The sequence below is a fragment of the Osmerus mordax genome, chromosome 15, assembly GCF_038355195.1.
Source record: "Osmerus mordax isolate fOsmMor3 chromosome 15, fOsmMor3.pri, whole genome shotgun sequence".
NCBI classification, from domain to species: domain Eukaryota; kingdom Metazoa; phylum Chordata; class Actinopteri; order Osmeriformes; family Osmeridae; genus Osmerus; species Osmerus mordax.
Window position 1 is genome coordinate 1,264,189 of NC_090064.1, and position 15,331 is coordinate 1,279,519.

Consider the following 15,331-nt stretch of genomic DNA (forward strand, 5'->3'; position numbering starts at 1 on the left):
CTTGAGACTGGGGGGGGGGGGGGTGTCCCTCGCTGGAAGGCGCTGCCTGTCTCAAGTACCTACGACCCAGATAATTTATTTGTTCAATGAGTGAAACATACAGATGCATGTAAATGAAGCTTGTTTCCCTGAGCTGTAACTCAGGAGTAAAAATGGACACCAGAGACAGCAGACAGTGAGCTCTCCAACTACTTCTAGCACATTAGCTAGGCTACCATTTCACCAAAATACCATCATCAGGGCTCTCAAGTTTTGAAGACAGGCAAGAGTGACATTCCCCCCCCCCCCGCCCCCCCCATCAGAGGGTCAAAATTAATTTATTAATTTATTGCTTTTTACCTGACATCTTTGAAAGGCAGCAATAATTAATGCATCCATGGCCAAGATATAATTATAAAATAGGACATTTTAAAAGTGACCTATAACATCGACTATGCAAAACACTTAAATGTATTTAGTGCTAATAAAATTATTACGCCTATTTGGAAAGAGATGTTTATAATGTGACAATATTTCAGTCATCGTGTGATAACGAAAATAAGACTAGGCCAATTATATACTAGAGAGGGTACAATTTCTGGGGAAATTGTAGGGTGTGCTTGCTTGCGTCGGTTGCACAGGGGTCCGTTTTTGAATGACATTTTTACAACTGATATTTCTGTATATTTTATATAAAAATGAATACTTATTATTTATAAAGATTACATAGATTTAAAAGCATTTTTTTTTTTGCTGCTCATTTACAACTGAAAATACGAGTGAAGTGTAAAAATAAATAGATGTCTTCTCATTTCCCCTGCAAGAGGCAGCCTCAACGTTGAATCAAAACGAATAAATTTGGCAGACCGGTGTAAAAATTGACCTAATCTCTATGACTTAAACGTCATCTTAAGTTTTTCCCTTCTCATGATATTTTCAGGCATTTAGCCTACTCATTGCATTCATTCATTAATAAAGAACCCCCTTTGGAGATTATTCTACGACGTTACCCGGCAGTAGAAGATGGAATCGCGATTCAAACAGTACCATCTGGTAACTGAAAATATGCCCCCCAAAACGTAAATAAGCTTGACATTTATTTAGTGGAAAATCGCTCATTCATAAAAAGCTCACTGGTAGCGATCATTGTCAGTAACAACGCAAAATGCGATATAGCCCTGTGTGGAGAAGCTGCCCCGGTAAATTGTACTACTACGGTAAAGTACTAGACTACTGTTCGTCTTGGTAGCGATTGCGTTGGTTGAATTGGATTTAACGTTCCGTTGTACGGTTTAGGCTGAAATTAATTATTTTCAGGAACAGATTGACAATGTTTAGGCTGTGGCAATGAAGTTCAGGTTAGTAGTTAGATAGACTTTTGATTTAAGGAGAGTGCCGAACATGTTCTGTCGCTGTTTGACTTCCTAAACAGCTGTGTAGTGTAGATGTTTTTGTAGTGTGTCTCGCGTAAGCTACAGCGTTGCAGTGAGCTACACTGGTTTGAAACGACAGGTAATGGTAATTTCACCAACAAATCGTTTACTAATGTCAGAATAAATCCTACAACGAAAATGTATATGTGAGGAATGTTTATTTTAACGATTGAAAACAGATAACGCTACATCATAGACCACTGTAGTATGTGTTGCCCGGGCAACACAGGCTAATGTCATGATGCTAATACTTCAGTGAAATAGTAGACTACTGTTTCCGAAAGTAGATGTACTTCCTTAATAATATCAGCTTATATTGTACATTACACATCACAATTGTGTGTCATATCACAAAGTAAAATGAGTAAATAGGTATCACCCTGGCCTCTTTTCTTGTGGCGTTTCTGCAGCTGCCTTGCAGTAAAGCTATAGTTAGCCTAGCTATCCCCCAAGTTAACAGATGCGAAACGAATGTTCTGCCAAAGGTAGTCACGCGGGTTTTCGTGACGTTAGTGACGTAGTGACGTTAGTAACGTCAGTGACTGTGGCTAGCAAATTAGCCACCGTTAGCTTCACTTTTCGCCACAAAAACTTAACTTCAGCCTAAACCATGCAACGGAACGTAAATTCCAATAGAAGCAACTCAATCGCTACCAAGACGAAACTTTTGACACCTACTTTGTCTATGTAGGCCAAATATTGACTGAGTTTTAGGGGGGCAAAAAGAATAATAAAAAGAATAATAATAATAATATATATGTGAGAGAACAAAGGTTGTGCCCTTGCCGAAGGCAAAGCACACCCAATAACAGACGAAGTATTGCAAGCCTCGTCAGAGGTATCGGGCCTATGTTCGTCCCGCACTGGATTCAAACCTGCCACCTCTGACATCTTAAGCGCCACCACTACCAACTACGCCAACGAAAAGCTAACGATTCGTTGATGCGGGTGGCCTTTTACATACCTGAGGAGTGAGTTTCACCAATACACACTGGCTACATCTATGAACTACTTGTTCTGAGTAGGTGTTGTCAGTGAACAGGCTGTAAAACTGTCATGCACTGTCAACACTCATGCAAAACTGATGCTAATTATCTGGTAAACATTTTCTAACAGCAGTCAAGTTGTCATTGTTTGTGTCAAACAAGTTGTGAATATGTTGTAACAGTAAAACAGGAGATCATGACTGCTCAAAGTGATGCTCGAGCTCCAGTGGTTTGCTTTGTAGGTGAACAAAACTTTCAGAAGACGTTGTAGCAGAATCACGAAAAATTACAGGATATGCTTTTTTTCCATTGGTTGTTGCATAAAATTTTAACCTGATACAATGGTGCTATTTTCCGATTGGCTATTGTATAGACATTTTCTTTTTTTTGATTGGCTGATAAGTGGCAGGCTCGACTATGAACTCCAGGGGAGAGGCGTTTGATTCCTGCCGGTTCCATAGTGAGAGCGGCGCGGCCAGAGGAATTTTGGTTGGGTGCTGCGGCATATTAAATATATTATAAATATTTTTTTTCAGCGTGAGAAATACAATGTGTGGAGGGAGGGCGTGACAAAAGACCGAAATGAGTGACTGTGACGCTCAATGCGTGACACTTGAGAGCCCTGCATCATTCTACACCGAGTAGCCTAATATCAAGTTAGCGGTTTGCATTAACTCATAGCAGAGATACCTATGGAAAAAGGTATCTAGAATAATTATAACAAGCACACAGAACTGAGTGACTGCTGGCGGCGGTGGATGGTCCAGGTGCGACCGGAGGAGGAACGGCCGGGAGGGCGATGCTTGGTACGGCTCCGCGCTGCAAGAGAAGCCGTGTGTCCTTGAACCCCGTCCGTCTCTGGTCCATGTTAAAACTATCCGCCGTGAAATGGTCACTGCAGAGGCAGATGTTGGAGTTGATGCGAAGCTTTCCATCAGCGTGGCTCTTCACAAAATCAATCCACCTATCTTTCCTTAAAAACGCCTCCTTAAAGATCCTGTAAAGCAAAGGAGGCGTTTTTAACTCCTCCCGACTGCAAGCGGCAACTCTCGCCGGTCGTTTCATGCAGCCGCAGTCGATGTCGAATGCACCTATTGTCGCTACAATACCAAGCAATGCACGAGTATAAGCGAACTTACAGCATTGTGAAACACACTTCGGTTGTGGATAGTATGTCCAGAAATAAAGCCAAGTCACTCATTTAGTGGCAAAATCCATTGCTATGTTTACAAAAGCTTGCAAATCCCGAGGATAGCCTGCTGTAGCAGACCTTTCTATGTTCAACGGACAAGGGTGTTTTGTCCCTCGGGAGTTGCCGTAGGCATGATGCTGACGTAAGCATTACGTGAAGTCAGTGAGTAGTGATAAGCATTTTACTGATTCGGTTCTTTGAATCTCCTTCAGTAAAATGAACGAATCTTTTTTCGAGGGGGGGGGGGGGGGGGGGCTATCCGGCCACTGCAAACACGTGTCATATTCTCATGTAGGTTAGTGCATGACATGTGCACCAGCAGATACTGTTTTGTAGGAACATCCTGCATTACAATAATGTATCATGACAGTTTGTGTCATTTATTATCACACTAGCATTTAATTATCACGGCAAACAATTACACTGCACTAAACTGTAAGTGTAAATGTAAAGTGAAAATAACAGTCAGTATGATGACTTGAGCAAATATTCACGTCTTACTAAAACAGCGGCCACGCAAAAGGGAATGAGGAAACTGTTTCCTCTACTAAAAAATACAATGCGGGTCACGTGAAAAAAGGATCCAAAGACTCGTAGAAAGACCGAGTCGGGAAATGAACGAATCGTTTGTTTGCTCCAGTACAGAGCCTATGCAGATCACGTAAAAAATGATCCAAAGACTCGTAGAAAGACTGAGTCGGGAAATTAACGAATCGTTCGTTTCTTCTAGCTACCAGTACAGAGCCTATGCAGGTCACGTGAAAAATGATCCAAAGACTCATAGAAAGGCCGAGTCAGGAAATGAACGAATCGTTTGTTTCCTCTAGCTACCACTACAGAGCCTATGCAGGTCACGTGAAAAATGATCCAAAGACTCGTACCCGAAGACCGAGTCGGGAAATGAACAAATCATTTCTGTTTACTTGGACGAGCCTATGCAACAGTCCCGATGCGCGGCCACGAGAAAATGAACGAATCACTCTATGAGAGGACTTGTTACTCCTGAGTCCTTGTAAGGATTCGTTCAAAATGAATGAATCGTTCACGAACGACACATCACTAATCCAAAGACTCGTACCCGAAGACCGAGTTGGGAAATGAACAAATCATTTCTGTTTACTTGGACGAGCCCATGCAACAGTCCCGATGCGTGGCCACGAGAAAATGAATGAATCACTCTTTGAGAGGACTTGTTACTCCCGAGTCCTTGTAAGGATTCGTTCAAAATGAACGAATCGTTCACGAACGACACATCACTAATCCAAAGACTCGTACCCGAAGACCGAGTCGGGAAATGAACGAATCATTTCTGTTTACTTCGACGAGCCTATGCAACAGTCCCGAATCGTTCACGAACGACACATCACTATCAGTGAGGGCTGTTCGAATGGCGATGTCAAGAAGAGCAGTGGGAAAATACAAGTTGTGAAAAGAGACCGCGTCAGTGTCTTATTGTCCACACGACCATATACAAATATATGTAAAACGAACCTACAAAGAGCTCGGTTACACTACCGAAGTTGAATTAGCCAATGTCGTTAGCGATGCCAGCGTTAGTTTGCTAGCTGTATATAACATTTCATTGGGTCTTGCAGCTGTTTGATTTACTGAAATAATTATGAAATGTTATGCTCTACTATCCATTTGCAAGTCACTGTATTTCCAAGCCCTGATAGTGTGTAACTGACACAGTAGAAATAATTCCTCTTTCATGTAACGGTAACGGTGGGGTCAGATGGCTGAGCGGTTAGGGAGTCAGGCTATTAATCAGAAGGTTGTTGGTTCGATTCCTGGCTGTGCAAAATGACGTTGTGTCCTTGGGCAAGGCACGTCACCCTACTTGCCTCGGGGGGGAATGTCCCTGTACTTTCTCTAAGTCGCTCTGGATAAGAGCGTCTGCTAAATTACTAAATGTAATGTAATAAGCCATGTTCAAGTGTTGAGCATTAAATTAGCTGCCCGTCCGTAGAGATCTTGGAACGAAGCCACTTTTTTGTTCTAAAACCGGGCTAAGCCGCTTCGAAATATAAGCCGCGGCTTTATTTCCGAAAAATACGGTACACACAGCACTCTACACAGCACCCTACACAGCACCATACACAACACTGTACACAGCAAGGTACAAAGCATGGCCGACTAGACCCTCTCATACTGGAGCTGCAGTCAACTAACTTTTTTTCTGTGTGTGTGTAGATCTTGTGTCTTCTGAGTTTCTGGCTACTCTTGAGACAGTCCCTGACAGAGAGGAAAGCGAGCCAGAAGGAGGAAGGGCTTTCTGAAATCAAGATAGAAGCCCACAGGAAGGGTGAGTCTGTTTTGTACCTGTTTTGTCTGTCTATCTGTCTTCCCATCTGCTTGTCTGTCCATCCATATTAGCGGCTGACCTGAGATGTCTGATGTGTGTAGTGGAGGAGGAGCAGGCTGGGGGACAGAGAGAGGTGATGGCGTTGCTAGGCAGCACAGTGATCAGGATGTTTGTCAAGTACTGGATCTACGTATGTGGAGGCATGTTCTTCTTCGTCAGCTTTGAGGGACGTATCGTCATGTACAAGATCATCTACATGATGCTGTTCCTCTTCTGTGTGGCACTCTATCAGGTAACATGGTCAAATACACACTCTTACACACACACAATCTCTTCCAAACACAGTTACTCGCACATATCTCTTTTCTGTTGTTTCTGTAGTTTTATTGAATACTTGTGTCTTTTCTACTGACTGTGTGTTCAGGTGCACTATGAATGGTGGCGGCGTGTGCTGAAGTACTTCTGGATGTCGGTAGTGGTGTATACCATGCTGGTGCTCATCCTGGTGTACACCTTCCAGTTCCCTTCCTCCCTGCAGGCCTGGGCCCGCCTGACTGGCATGAGCAAAGACAGGTACCAGGGGGGAGTCAACATCCTTCATGAGTACTAATGCACTGTAATTCTGTTGTTGCTCTATATAAATAATTGAGAATGCACAATAGTATTATTTTTTGTTCCCCTTGTTTGTGTTCCCCCTACTTACTGTAATTGAAATGTTTTGGTTGCACTGTAGTATTAGTTTTATTCACCATGCCTGGTAGATGAGACTTGGGCAATGTGACTGGTACAAACCTGTTCCTCCACTCTGACCTTTGACATGCTGTAGAGCTATGCACATCTGATCCATCTTCTACTGTATGTGTGTGTGTGTGTGTGTGTGTGAGATCAGACTGGAGGACCTGGGTCTGGAGAGGTTCTCGGTTCCTGCTCTCTTTACTAGGATATTTGTTCCCGCCTCCTTCCTGCTGGTGTGTGTGCTGCATCTCCACTACTTCCACGATCACTTCCTGTCTCTGACCGACATCAAGACTGTGTCGGACAAGCAGAGCAGCACCATCACACGGTAGGGACTAGGACTGACCCATACTGGCTCTAGAACTGTGTGTGTGTTTGAGGGTTATGTCTCTGAATCTGTTTTTGTGTGTGTCTTCAGGTTGGTCCATCTAGATGGTAGTCTGGCTGACATCTCTCTGGCCAAGCCCCCCCTCCACCTACCACAAATGGAAGAGGAGCAGGGGGGGGAGCAGGAAATGGAGGAGAATGAAGAACACATGGAGAAGGAGGAGAACAAAGAATGGATGGAGAAGAAGAGAGATATGGTACCTGTGCATTTGTCCAGCCAGCCAGAAAGCAAACCCTGCAATGTGGATCAGGACACCCCACCAGAGGACAACACCGGTAGGGCACATGGAGATTATATTACTATATATTATAGGTTTGTCTGTGCTGGGGCTGCTGCCATGGCAACATTAGTTACCACACTATTAGTGCCCACTAACCACTATCGGTTGACCTTGTCACTATCTGATCAGTCAACCTTACCCATCCCCCTGGAAGTAACAGGGATTTCTGACTATAAAGGCTGAAATCTCTGTATCTGTGTGTGTGTGTCTCTACTATTGTGAGAACTGGGCATTGTATAAAGTTGAAAATCAGCAGGTGTGTTGCTCAGGACCCCCATGCAGAGTTGCATGTGACAGTGTTTGGATGATTGGTTTGCATTTGGAATAATAAATATGCCTATAACTATATATAAATGCTATGTTGAGCTGTGCTAAGCAATGGAGCCCTGGATTGACCACTGCATGAGTTCTCAACACATATTGGAAGCATATAAAGAAAAACAATGATGAAAACAATCTCCCCAGACAGAGAGCCCGGTCTGTTGCCTTTAACTCTGGGGACCCTGATCGGTACAAGAAGGCCAGATATGACCTTCTTAAGGCCATCAAAGCAGCGAAAAGGGCTTACAGGACCAAGGTGGAGTCCAGCTACCATGGCTTTGACCCTAGGCGTATGTGGAGTGGACTTCAAGCCATTACAGACTACAAAGGGAGAGGCTACAGTGAGACCCAGTCCTCTGTCCTATTGCCAGACGAGTTGAATGCCTTCTACGCTCGCTTTGAGAGGGACAGTGACTCCCCTGCAGTGGAGCTACCTGTAGGCCTAGCCAGTGGTGTGCCTACACTAACTGTAGCTGAGGTGAGGCATTGCTTCAAAAAGATCAACCCTCGCAAGGCACCTGGCCCAGACGGCATATCAGGTAGGGCCCTCAGGGGCTGCGCTGACCAGCTAGCAGGGGTCTTCATTGACATCTTCAACCTCTCCCTCAGCCTGTCTGTACTCCCCACCTGCTTCAAGAGGACCACCATTGTCCCCGTGCCCAAGAACACCAAGGTCACCTGCATGAACGACTATCGCCCGATAGCACTGACCTCTGTCATCATGAAGTGCTTCGAGCGGCTAGTCAAATCATTCATCTGCTCCTCGCTGCCTCCCACCCTGGACCCTATGCAGTTTGCATTCCGGTCCAACAGGTCTACAGACGATGCCATCGCCCTGACCATGCACACCGCTCTCTCCCACCTGGACAAAGGGAATACGTATATGTGAGGATGCTGTTCATTGACTTCAGCTCAGCATTCAATCTCCAAGCTTGTGGACCTGGGACTAAGCACCTCCCTATGCAAGTGAATCTTCCACTTCCTGATGGGGAGGCCACAGGTGGTGAGAATCGGTGACCGCACCTCATCCACACTGATTGCCAACACAGGCACCCCCCAGGACTGTTTGCTCAGCCCTCTCCTGTTCTCCTTGTTCACTCACGACTGTGCGGCAACGCACAGCTCCAACCTCCTTGTTAAGTTTGCTGACGACACAACTGTCGTGGGCCTCATCTCTGACAGTGACGAGTCAGCCTACAGAGAGGAGGTTGATACCCTGACATTATGGTGTCAGGACAATAACCTCTCTCTTAACATCAGCAAGGCTAAGGAGATGATTGTGGACTATAGGAGGCGGCAGGAGGAGGAGCATGCACCCCTAAACATCAACGGATCCGAAGTGGAGAAGGTCAGCTGCTTCAGATTCCTCGGGGTTGTAGCGGGGTTTGCTCGTTTAAAGATAGAAATACTTAATTTATCATAAAGTCTCGGGGCACCACCCTAATATTGGTTTAGGACATTAGGGAATCCTATGTTTAATATGTAATAATCAGTCTCATCTTTAGGAATGAATTCGTTCTAAGTGTAGAGCCAATCGTAACATCAGTGAACACGCACGTCAAAATATCTTTACAATGAATTTATTCAAGTAAGGTAAACAGATCTTATGAACAAGTTGGATTATGGGTTTGATATGAGAGATTGGTTTCAATGAACAGAATGAAATGGTCTAACTTAAAGAAAGACAGAAATTGTACAGTCAATGATTACATCCTTACAAATCATAAACAGAGCTCACGCCAATGCCATGTCAAGGAGGAAAGAGCGTTAGCCATAGTTACGTTTGATCAGGGGTTGATCAATGATGTTGAGGGCGGTTTGCACCAAAGGTCCATTTGAAGAATCTGAAGTCACAGCGCGGCTGCGCTGGGTCATGTGACTGAGTCTGCGGGATCTCAGTGAAGTCGCATTTGGAATTGCGTTTTTGGTTCTTCTGTTGAAACATCCAGATAGTGACGCGTTCACTATGAAGTTGAATCTCAGGAGAAGCTTGGCGATGTCCTTTGGAACGCCAATCCTGATGGCGTTCATGCCATGGTCGGTTTCGCTGGAGACCGAGATTGATGGTCATCTTAGGGCTTTATACAGTTCGAGAGAGGACCCGTCTGGGGTCAGATGTGGATTGGGGGAAGCTGGGTTCTCAACTCCCCCCTCCTTCCTTCACACCTACCAAAGGTGTGATCTGATCTCTGGCTGGTTCATTCGATGGTTCAAATAATGTTCTGGACATCTTGGTACAGTTACAAAATATAGTTGAATGATTGTTTTATTATGATAGCTTCGTGTAGATACCAAGAATGACGTGGTTATCTTTCAGGAAGAAGGAGTTGTTACTAGAATCAATATTTCAGTGAACACAACATTAAAACAAAGTAACAAACATAACACAAATATCCCTCTCATAATTCTCCACCTTGTACTCTTGTGGTAAAGGTGAAGTCTCAAGAACTTTCCTCAAAAGTTCTTATCAAGGTATGTTCTTTGTTCAAATCGCCGCCAAAACGGATAGCAAATGGTCACTGGAGACGTGTTGTCTAAATCAGGCCCTTTGAAGCTTGCAAGCCAGCAGGAGGGCTGATTAGGTAGATTGGGGAGGTCCCCCCCCCAATTCTATGGTTCCTTTGCATCGGCGTTTGGTGGGTAATCAGCATACTGAGGGTGTCACAAGGGCTGATTAGGTTTGTCTGATGTGATTGAATCACTCTTCAGGTGTGGCAAGATGTTGGCTCCGTGTGGTCTTGCGGACCTCACTACAGGGTGAACATCAGCAATGATCTCACCTGGTCTGCTCACACGGACAAGGTGGTCAAAGCGGCCCGGAAACGCCTCTTCTTCTTGAGGAGACTGAAGAAGTTTGGCATGGACTCATGTCATCCTCACTAACTTTTACAGATGCACTATAGAGAGCATACTGACTGGTTGCATCACAGTGTGGTATGGGAGCTGCACAGACAGGGACTGCAAGGCCCTATGTAGTGTGGTCCGGTCTGCTGAGTTCATCATCGGCAGGTAGCTCCTAGCCCTACAGGACACCTACCACACACAATGCCTCAAGAAAGCTGGCAGGATTCTAAGAGACTGTTACCACCCATCCTTCAGTCTTTTTACCCCGTTGCCTTCTGGCAGGCGATACGGAAGCATTCGGTCTCGCACACGCAGACTGGAAAACAGTTTCTTTCCAAGGGCCATCAGGCTTCTGAATGGACATTGATATGGACACTGATACACTCCTCACTAGTCACTTTACACACTGTCACTTTCAGCTACTGGTTGCACCATCAGCAATATTGCACTATTGTACTTCACTTGTCTTAGGTTAGCATAGGTTTATAAGGTTAGTATAGGTTATTTCAGCTACTTGTTGCACTATCAGCAATACTGCACTATTGTACTTCACTTGTCTTAGGTTAGTATAGGTTTATAAGGTTAGTATGGTTATTATGTGTATTATGTTTATTTAGAGGTTTAGTATACTGTATTGAATATTGTATATTATTTGTATATTAGGATGTTTACTATATTTTAGCTTATCATAGATGTAATCTATGTTGTGTGTACTTATATGTTATGTTATGCCAGGTTGCTTTGCGTTGTCTTGTCCTAAGAATTTCAGTGCCCAGTTTGACCCTGTGTTGTTCTGTGCATCTGACAATAAAAGACTTGACTTGACCAGAACACCTCAGTGGACCTCAGTACCTCTCTGTCTCCCCAGACCTGAGGAGTAAATGGCGGCTGGTGGGAGACCGTCTGAGCGTGCTCCTGCTCCAGTTCCTGCAGTACGTCCAGCGGCTGCAGCTCCTCTTGTGGTGGCTCCTGGAACTGCACATCATCAAGATTGTCTCCGCTTACATCATCTGGGTGTCGGTCAAAGAGGTGAGGAGGGGGAGGTGTGATTATGGGGGGTGGGAGGGGGAAGTGATAGCAGGACACTGTGAGATACAATATGTCTGTGTACAGGTCACTTCTCTGACACCGTGTGTGTCTTTGTGTCCAGGTGTCCCTGTTCAACAGTGTGTTTGTGGTGAGCTGGGCCTTCTCTCTGCCCTTCAGTCAGTTCCGCCCACTGGCTTCCAGTGTGTGCACGGTGTGGACCTGCATCATCATCATTTGCAAGATGCTGTACCAGCTGAGCTCCATCCAGCCTCACACCTACTACAGGAACTGCTCCATGGTGTGTGTGTGTGTGCTGTCATGTGTGTTCTGGTGTGTGTATGTGTGGAGTGGACTGGCATGTGTATGCATGTATGTGTGTGTGGCAGTCATGAGGTGTAACTAACCGGGGCCCCCCCTGTGCCTCCAGCCTGGTAACTATAGCAACGCTCAGAGGGAGGAGCTCTCCGCCTCACTGCTCTACAATGCACCTATAGACCCTGCCCATTGGGTGGGGCTTCGCAAGGCAACACCTCTGCTGGATAACCTCAAGGTGAGGCTCACACACACACGCACACTCTGACTCTGTCATATATTCTCTCTCTCACACACCCACATAGGGATGTCACGAGAACCGATACTACCGATACCTTCCGGTTCTAAAATGTCAAAACACCGACGATGCCCATTTTTTTGAAGCACCGTAGGCACCGTTAGCGACGATGCCAGTGTTAGCAGCATCGGTTTCGGAACTGATTGGGGCAGCATACGCTTCAGTGTTCCAGTATTTGTTGCACTATAAGCATTAATTGCACTTTATTATGTTGTTCAATGCTATATTGCACGTTTTGATGTATTGTTATGACATTTTGATATTTTTCAAGTATTTTAGACGTGTGAGTTCTAAATATTTCCGACGGCCCACACAGCGCAAGTTATTTATCCGAAACGGTACAGTAGCTAGCTAGCTTTCATTAGCTTCCTGGCTAAATTAGCTAGCATAATACTCCTAGCAATTCTACTACCATGCTAGTGTTACTTGTTAAGGCCGAATTATACTTCTCCGACTCTGTTACGGACAGACGGACGGACTCAGACCGATTGGTTGAATTATCCTTCTCGTTAGTACATTTTGAAGCCATACTAAAGCGTTTGTTGCATAGTTTTTGCCTATCGGAAAATACACCCACACACTCACACACGTGTGCACACACAGCCAGAGCCATGCATCCATTCTGTCTCCCCTCATCCTGATGCGCAGAACAACTTGGTGATGCTGGCCCTGCTGGTGTTTGAGATCACGGTGTACAGACACCAGATTCTGCACCGCCTCCAACACAAGCTGACTCCACCCACCACCAGGACCATCTTCCATGACATCACACGGCAACACCTCGACGACGGCATCATGAACTGTGCCAAGTACTTTGTGAACTACTTCTTCTACAAGTTTGGTGTCGAGGTATGATACTCGTCCTCTCTTCCACCAGGCTCTCCTCTCTCCTGTCTCTCCTTCAAGTGTCTCCTCTCTCCTGTCTCTCCTTCAAGTCTCTCCTGTCTCTCCTTCAAGTTTCTCCTCTCTCCTGTCTCTCCTTCAAGTTTCTCCTCTCTTTCCTTCAAGTCTCTCCTCCATTCTGTCTCTCCTTCAAGTCTCTCCTCTCTCCTGTCTCTCCTTCTACAAGTCTCTCCTCCATCCTGTCTCTCCTTGAAGTCTGTCCTCCATCCTGTCTCTCCTTCTACAAGTCTCTCCTCCATCCTGTCTCTCCTTCAAGTCTATCATCCCTCCTGTCTTTCCTTCAAGTTTCTCCTCCCTCCTTGTCTCTCCTTCAAGTTTCTCCTCCCTCCTGTTTCTCCTTCAAGTTTCTCCTTACTTCCTGTCTCTACTCTTACAAGTCTCTCCTACATCCTGTCTCTCCTTCAAGTCTCTCCTCCCTCCTCCCTCCTTCTACAAGTCTCTCGTTCATCCTGTCTCTACTTTTACAAGTCTCTCCTACATCCTGTCTCTCCTTCAAGTCTCTCCTACATCCTGTCTCTCCTTCTACAAGTCTCTTACATCCTGTCTCTCCTTCAAGTCTCTCCTCCCTCCTGTCTCCTTCTACAAGTCTCTCCTTCATCCTGTCTCTCATTCAAGTTTCTCCTCCCTCCTGTCTCTCCTTCAAGTCTCTCCTTCATCCTGTCTCTACTCTTACAAGTCTCTCCTACATCCTGTCTATCCTTCAAGTCTCTCCTACATCCTGTCTCTCCTTCTACACGTTTCTCCTCCCTCCTGTCTCTCCTTCAAGTCTCTCCTACGTCCTGTCTCTCCTCCCTCCTGTCTCCTTCTACAAGTCTCTCCTTCATCCTGTCTCTACTTTTACAAGTCTCTCCTACATCCTGTCTCTCCTTCAAGTCTCTCCTACATCCTGTCTCTCCTTCTACAAGTTTCTCCTACATCCTGTATCTTCTTCAAGTCTCTCCTCTATCCTGTCTGTCTCATTCACAGACATGCTTCCTGCTGGCGGTGAACGTGATTGGCCAGAGGATGGACTTCTATGCCATGCTCCACGCCTTTGGCCTGATCGCCATCATCTCCCGTCGCCACAGGAAGTCCATTGCCCAGGCCTGGCCTCGCTACTGCTGTTTTCTGTCCTGCCTGCTCACTCTGCAGTACCTGCTCTGCATAGGTGTCCCCCCTGCAGCATGCAAAGGTGCACACACGGACGCACACACCAATCTCACACACATGCACATACTGTATGTATACACACTCATAAACACACACACATGCACATGCACCTACACATAAACACACACCCTGACCAGAGGGCTGTATTTACACAGACTACCCTTGGAGGTTTCCATCATCCAACATGGACTCCAATGTCATCAAGTGGCTCTACATTCCTGACTACCACACAAGACCCAACCCCCTCTTCCTGCTCTGTAAGTACTGCTACAATACTATCACACTTCTAGTTCTACATTAGACCTAAACCATCCCTTGTCCTCTTCTCTCCTTCCTCTCCTTGTCCTCTCATCCTCCTCTTTTTCTGTCCTCTATTCAGACGACTTCATGCTCCTGCTGAGTGTGTCTCTGCAGAGGGAGGTGTTTAAGGAAGAGAACCAGGTGGCTGTTCATCTACTGGCAGGAGACAATGTAGAGATCTGCAATGACCTGGATGATGCCTCCTTCAGCCAGCTCAACCCTGCCCCTGACTTTATACACTGCAGGTTAGCCCCACACCTGACTTTCTACACTGCAGGTTTATGAGGACATGACATCACAGTGTTTTGTGTCTCCCTCCTCTCCCAGGTCGTATCTGGACATGTTGAAGGTCATCATATTCAGCTACCTGTTTTGGTTCGTTCTCACCATCATCTTCATCACTGGCACCACCAGGATCAGCATCTTCTGCATGGGCTACTTGGTGGCCTGCTTCTACCTGCTGTTGTTCGGAGGAGAGCTTTTGCTCAAGCCTATCAACAGCATCCTTCACTACTGGGACTTCCTCATCGCCTACAATGTGTTTGTCATCACCATGAAGAACATCCTGTCAGTAAGTGGCACGGGACAATTCCACACACACACACACACACACACACACACTGTGGTTGTGTCTAACTGGTTTGTACTTTCCTCAGGTTCTTGCCTGTGGTTACATCAAAGCACTAGTTGTCAATCACTGTTGGCTGATACAGCTCTTCAGCCTGGCCTGCACCATCAAAGGATACTCCAAACGTAAGAAGACAATGTATACTATGATGGTAATGATGGTGATGATGATAATTTTATGATGCTCAGGATAACGGTGATGATGATGGGGATGATCATAATCATCAAGATGATGAGCGGGGTGTGGTCT

General features: G+C 45.6%; 1 protein-coding gene across 1 annotated transcript in view; it reads left to right on the top strand.

Annotated features, from left to right (window-relative positions):
* Nucleotides 1-15,331, top strand: part of LOC136957517 (piezo-type mechanosensitive ion channel component 2-like) — a 121,058-nt gene that overhangs the window by 64,748 nt on the left and 40,979 nt on the right. The window contains exons 12-25 of the mRNA XM_067251500.1: nucleotides 5,784-5,895; nucleotides 5,997-6,187; nucleotides 6,320-6,468; nucleotides 6,785-6,958; nucleotides 7,049-7,293; nucleotides 11,332-11,492; nucleotides 11,614-11,790; nucleotides 11,920-12,042; nucleotides 12,751-12,951; nucleotides 13,972-14,176; nucleotides 14,310-14,411; nucleotides 14,534-14,699; nucleotides 14,782-15,025; nucleotides 15,111-15,207. Of these exons, the coding sequence (XP_067107601.1) occupies nucleotides 5,784-5,895; nucleotides 5,997-6,187; nucleotides 6,320-6,468; nucleotides 6,785-6,958; nucleotides 7,049-7,293; nucleotides 11,332-11,492; nucleotides 11,614-11,790; nucleotides 11,920-12,042; nucleotides 12,751-12,951; nucleotides 13,972-14,176; nucleotides 14,310-14,411; nucleotides 14,534-14,699; nucleotides 14,782-15,025; nucleotides 15,111-15,207 (2,347 nt within the window). The remainder of the gene's footprint in view (nucleotides 1-5,783; nucleotides 5,896-5,996; nucleotides 6,188-6,319; nucleotides 6,469-6,784; nucleotides 6,959-7,048; nucleotides 7,294-11,331; nucleotides 11,493-11,613; nucleotides 11,791-11,919; nucleotides 12,043-12,750; nucleotides 12,952-13,971; nucleotides 14,177-14,309; nucleotides 14,412-14,533; nucleotides 14,700-14,781; nucleotides 15,026-15,110; nucleotides 15,208-15,331) is intronic.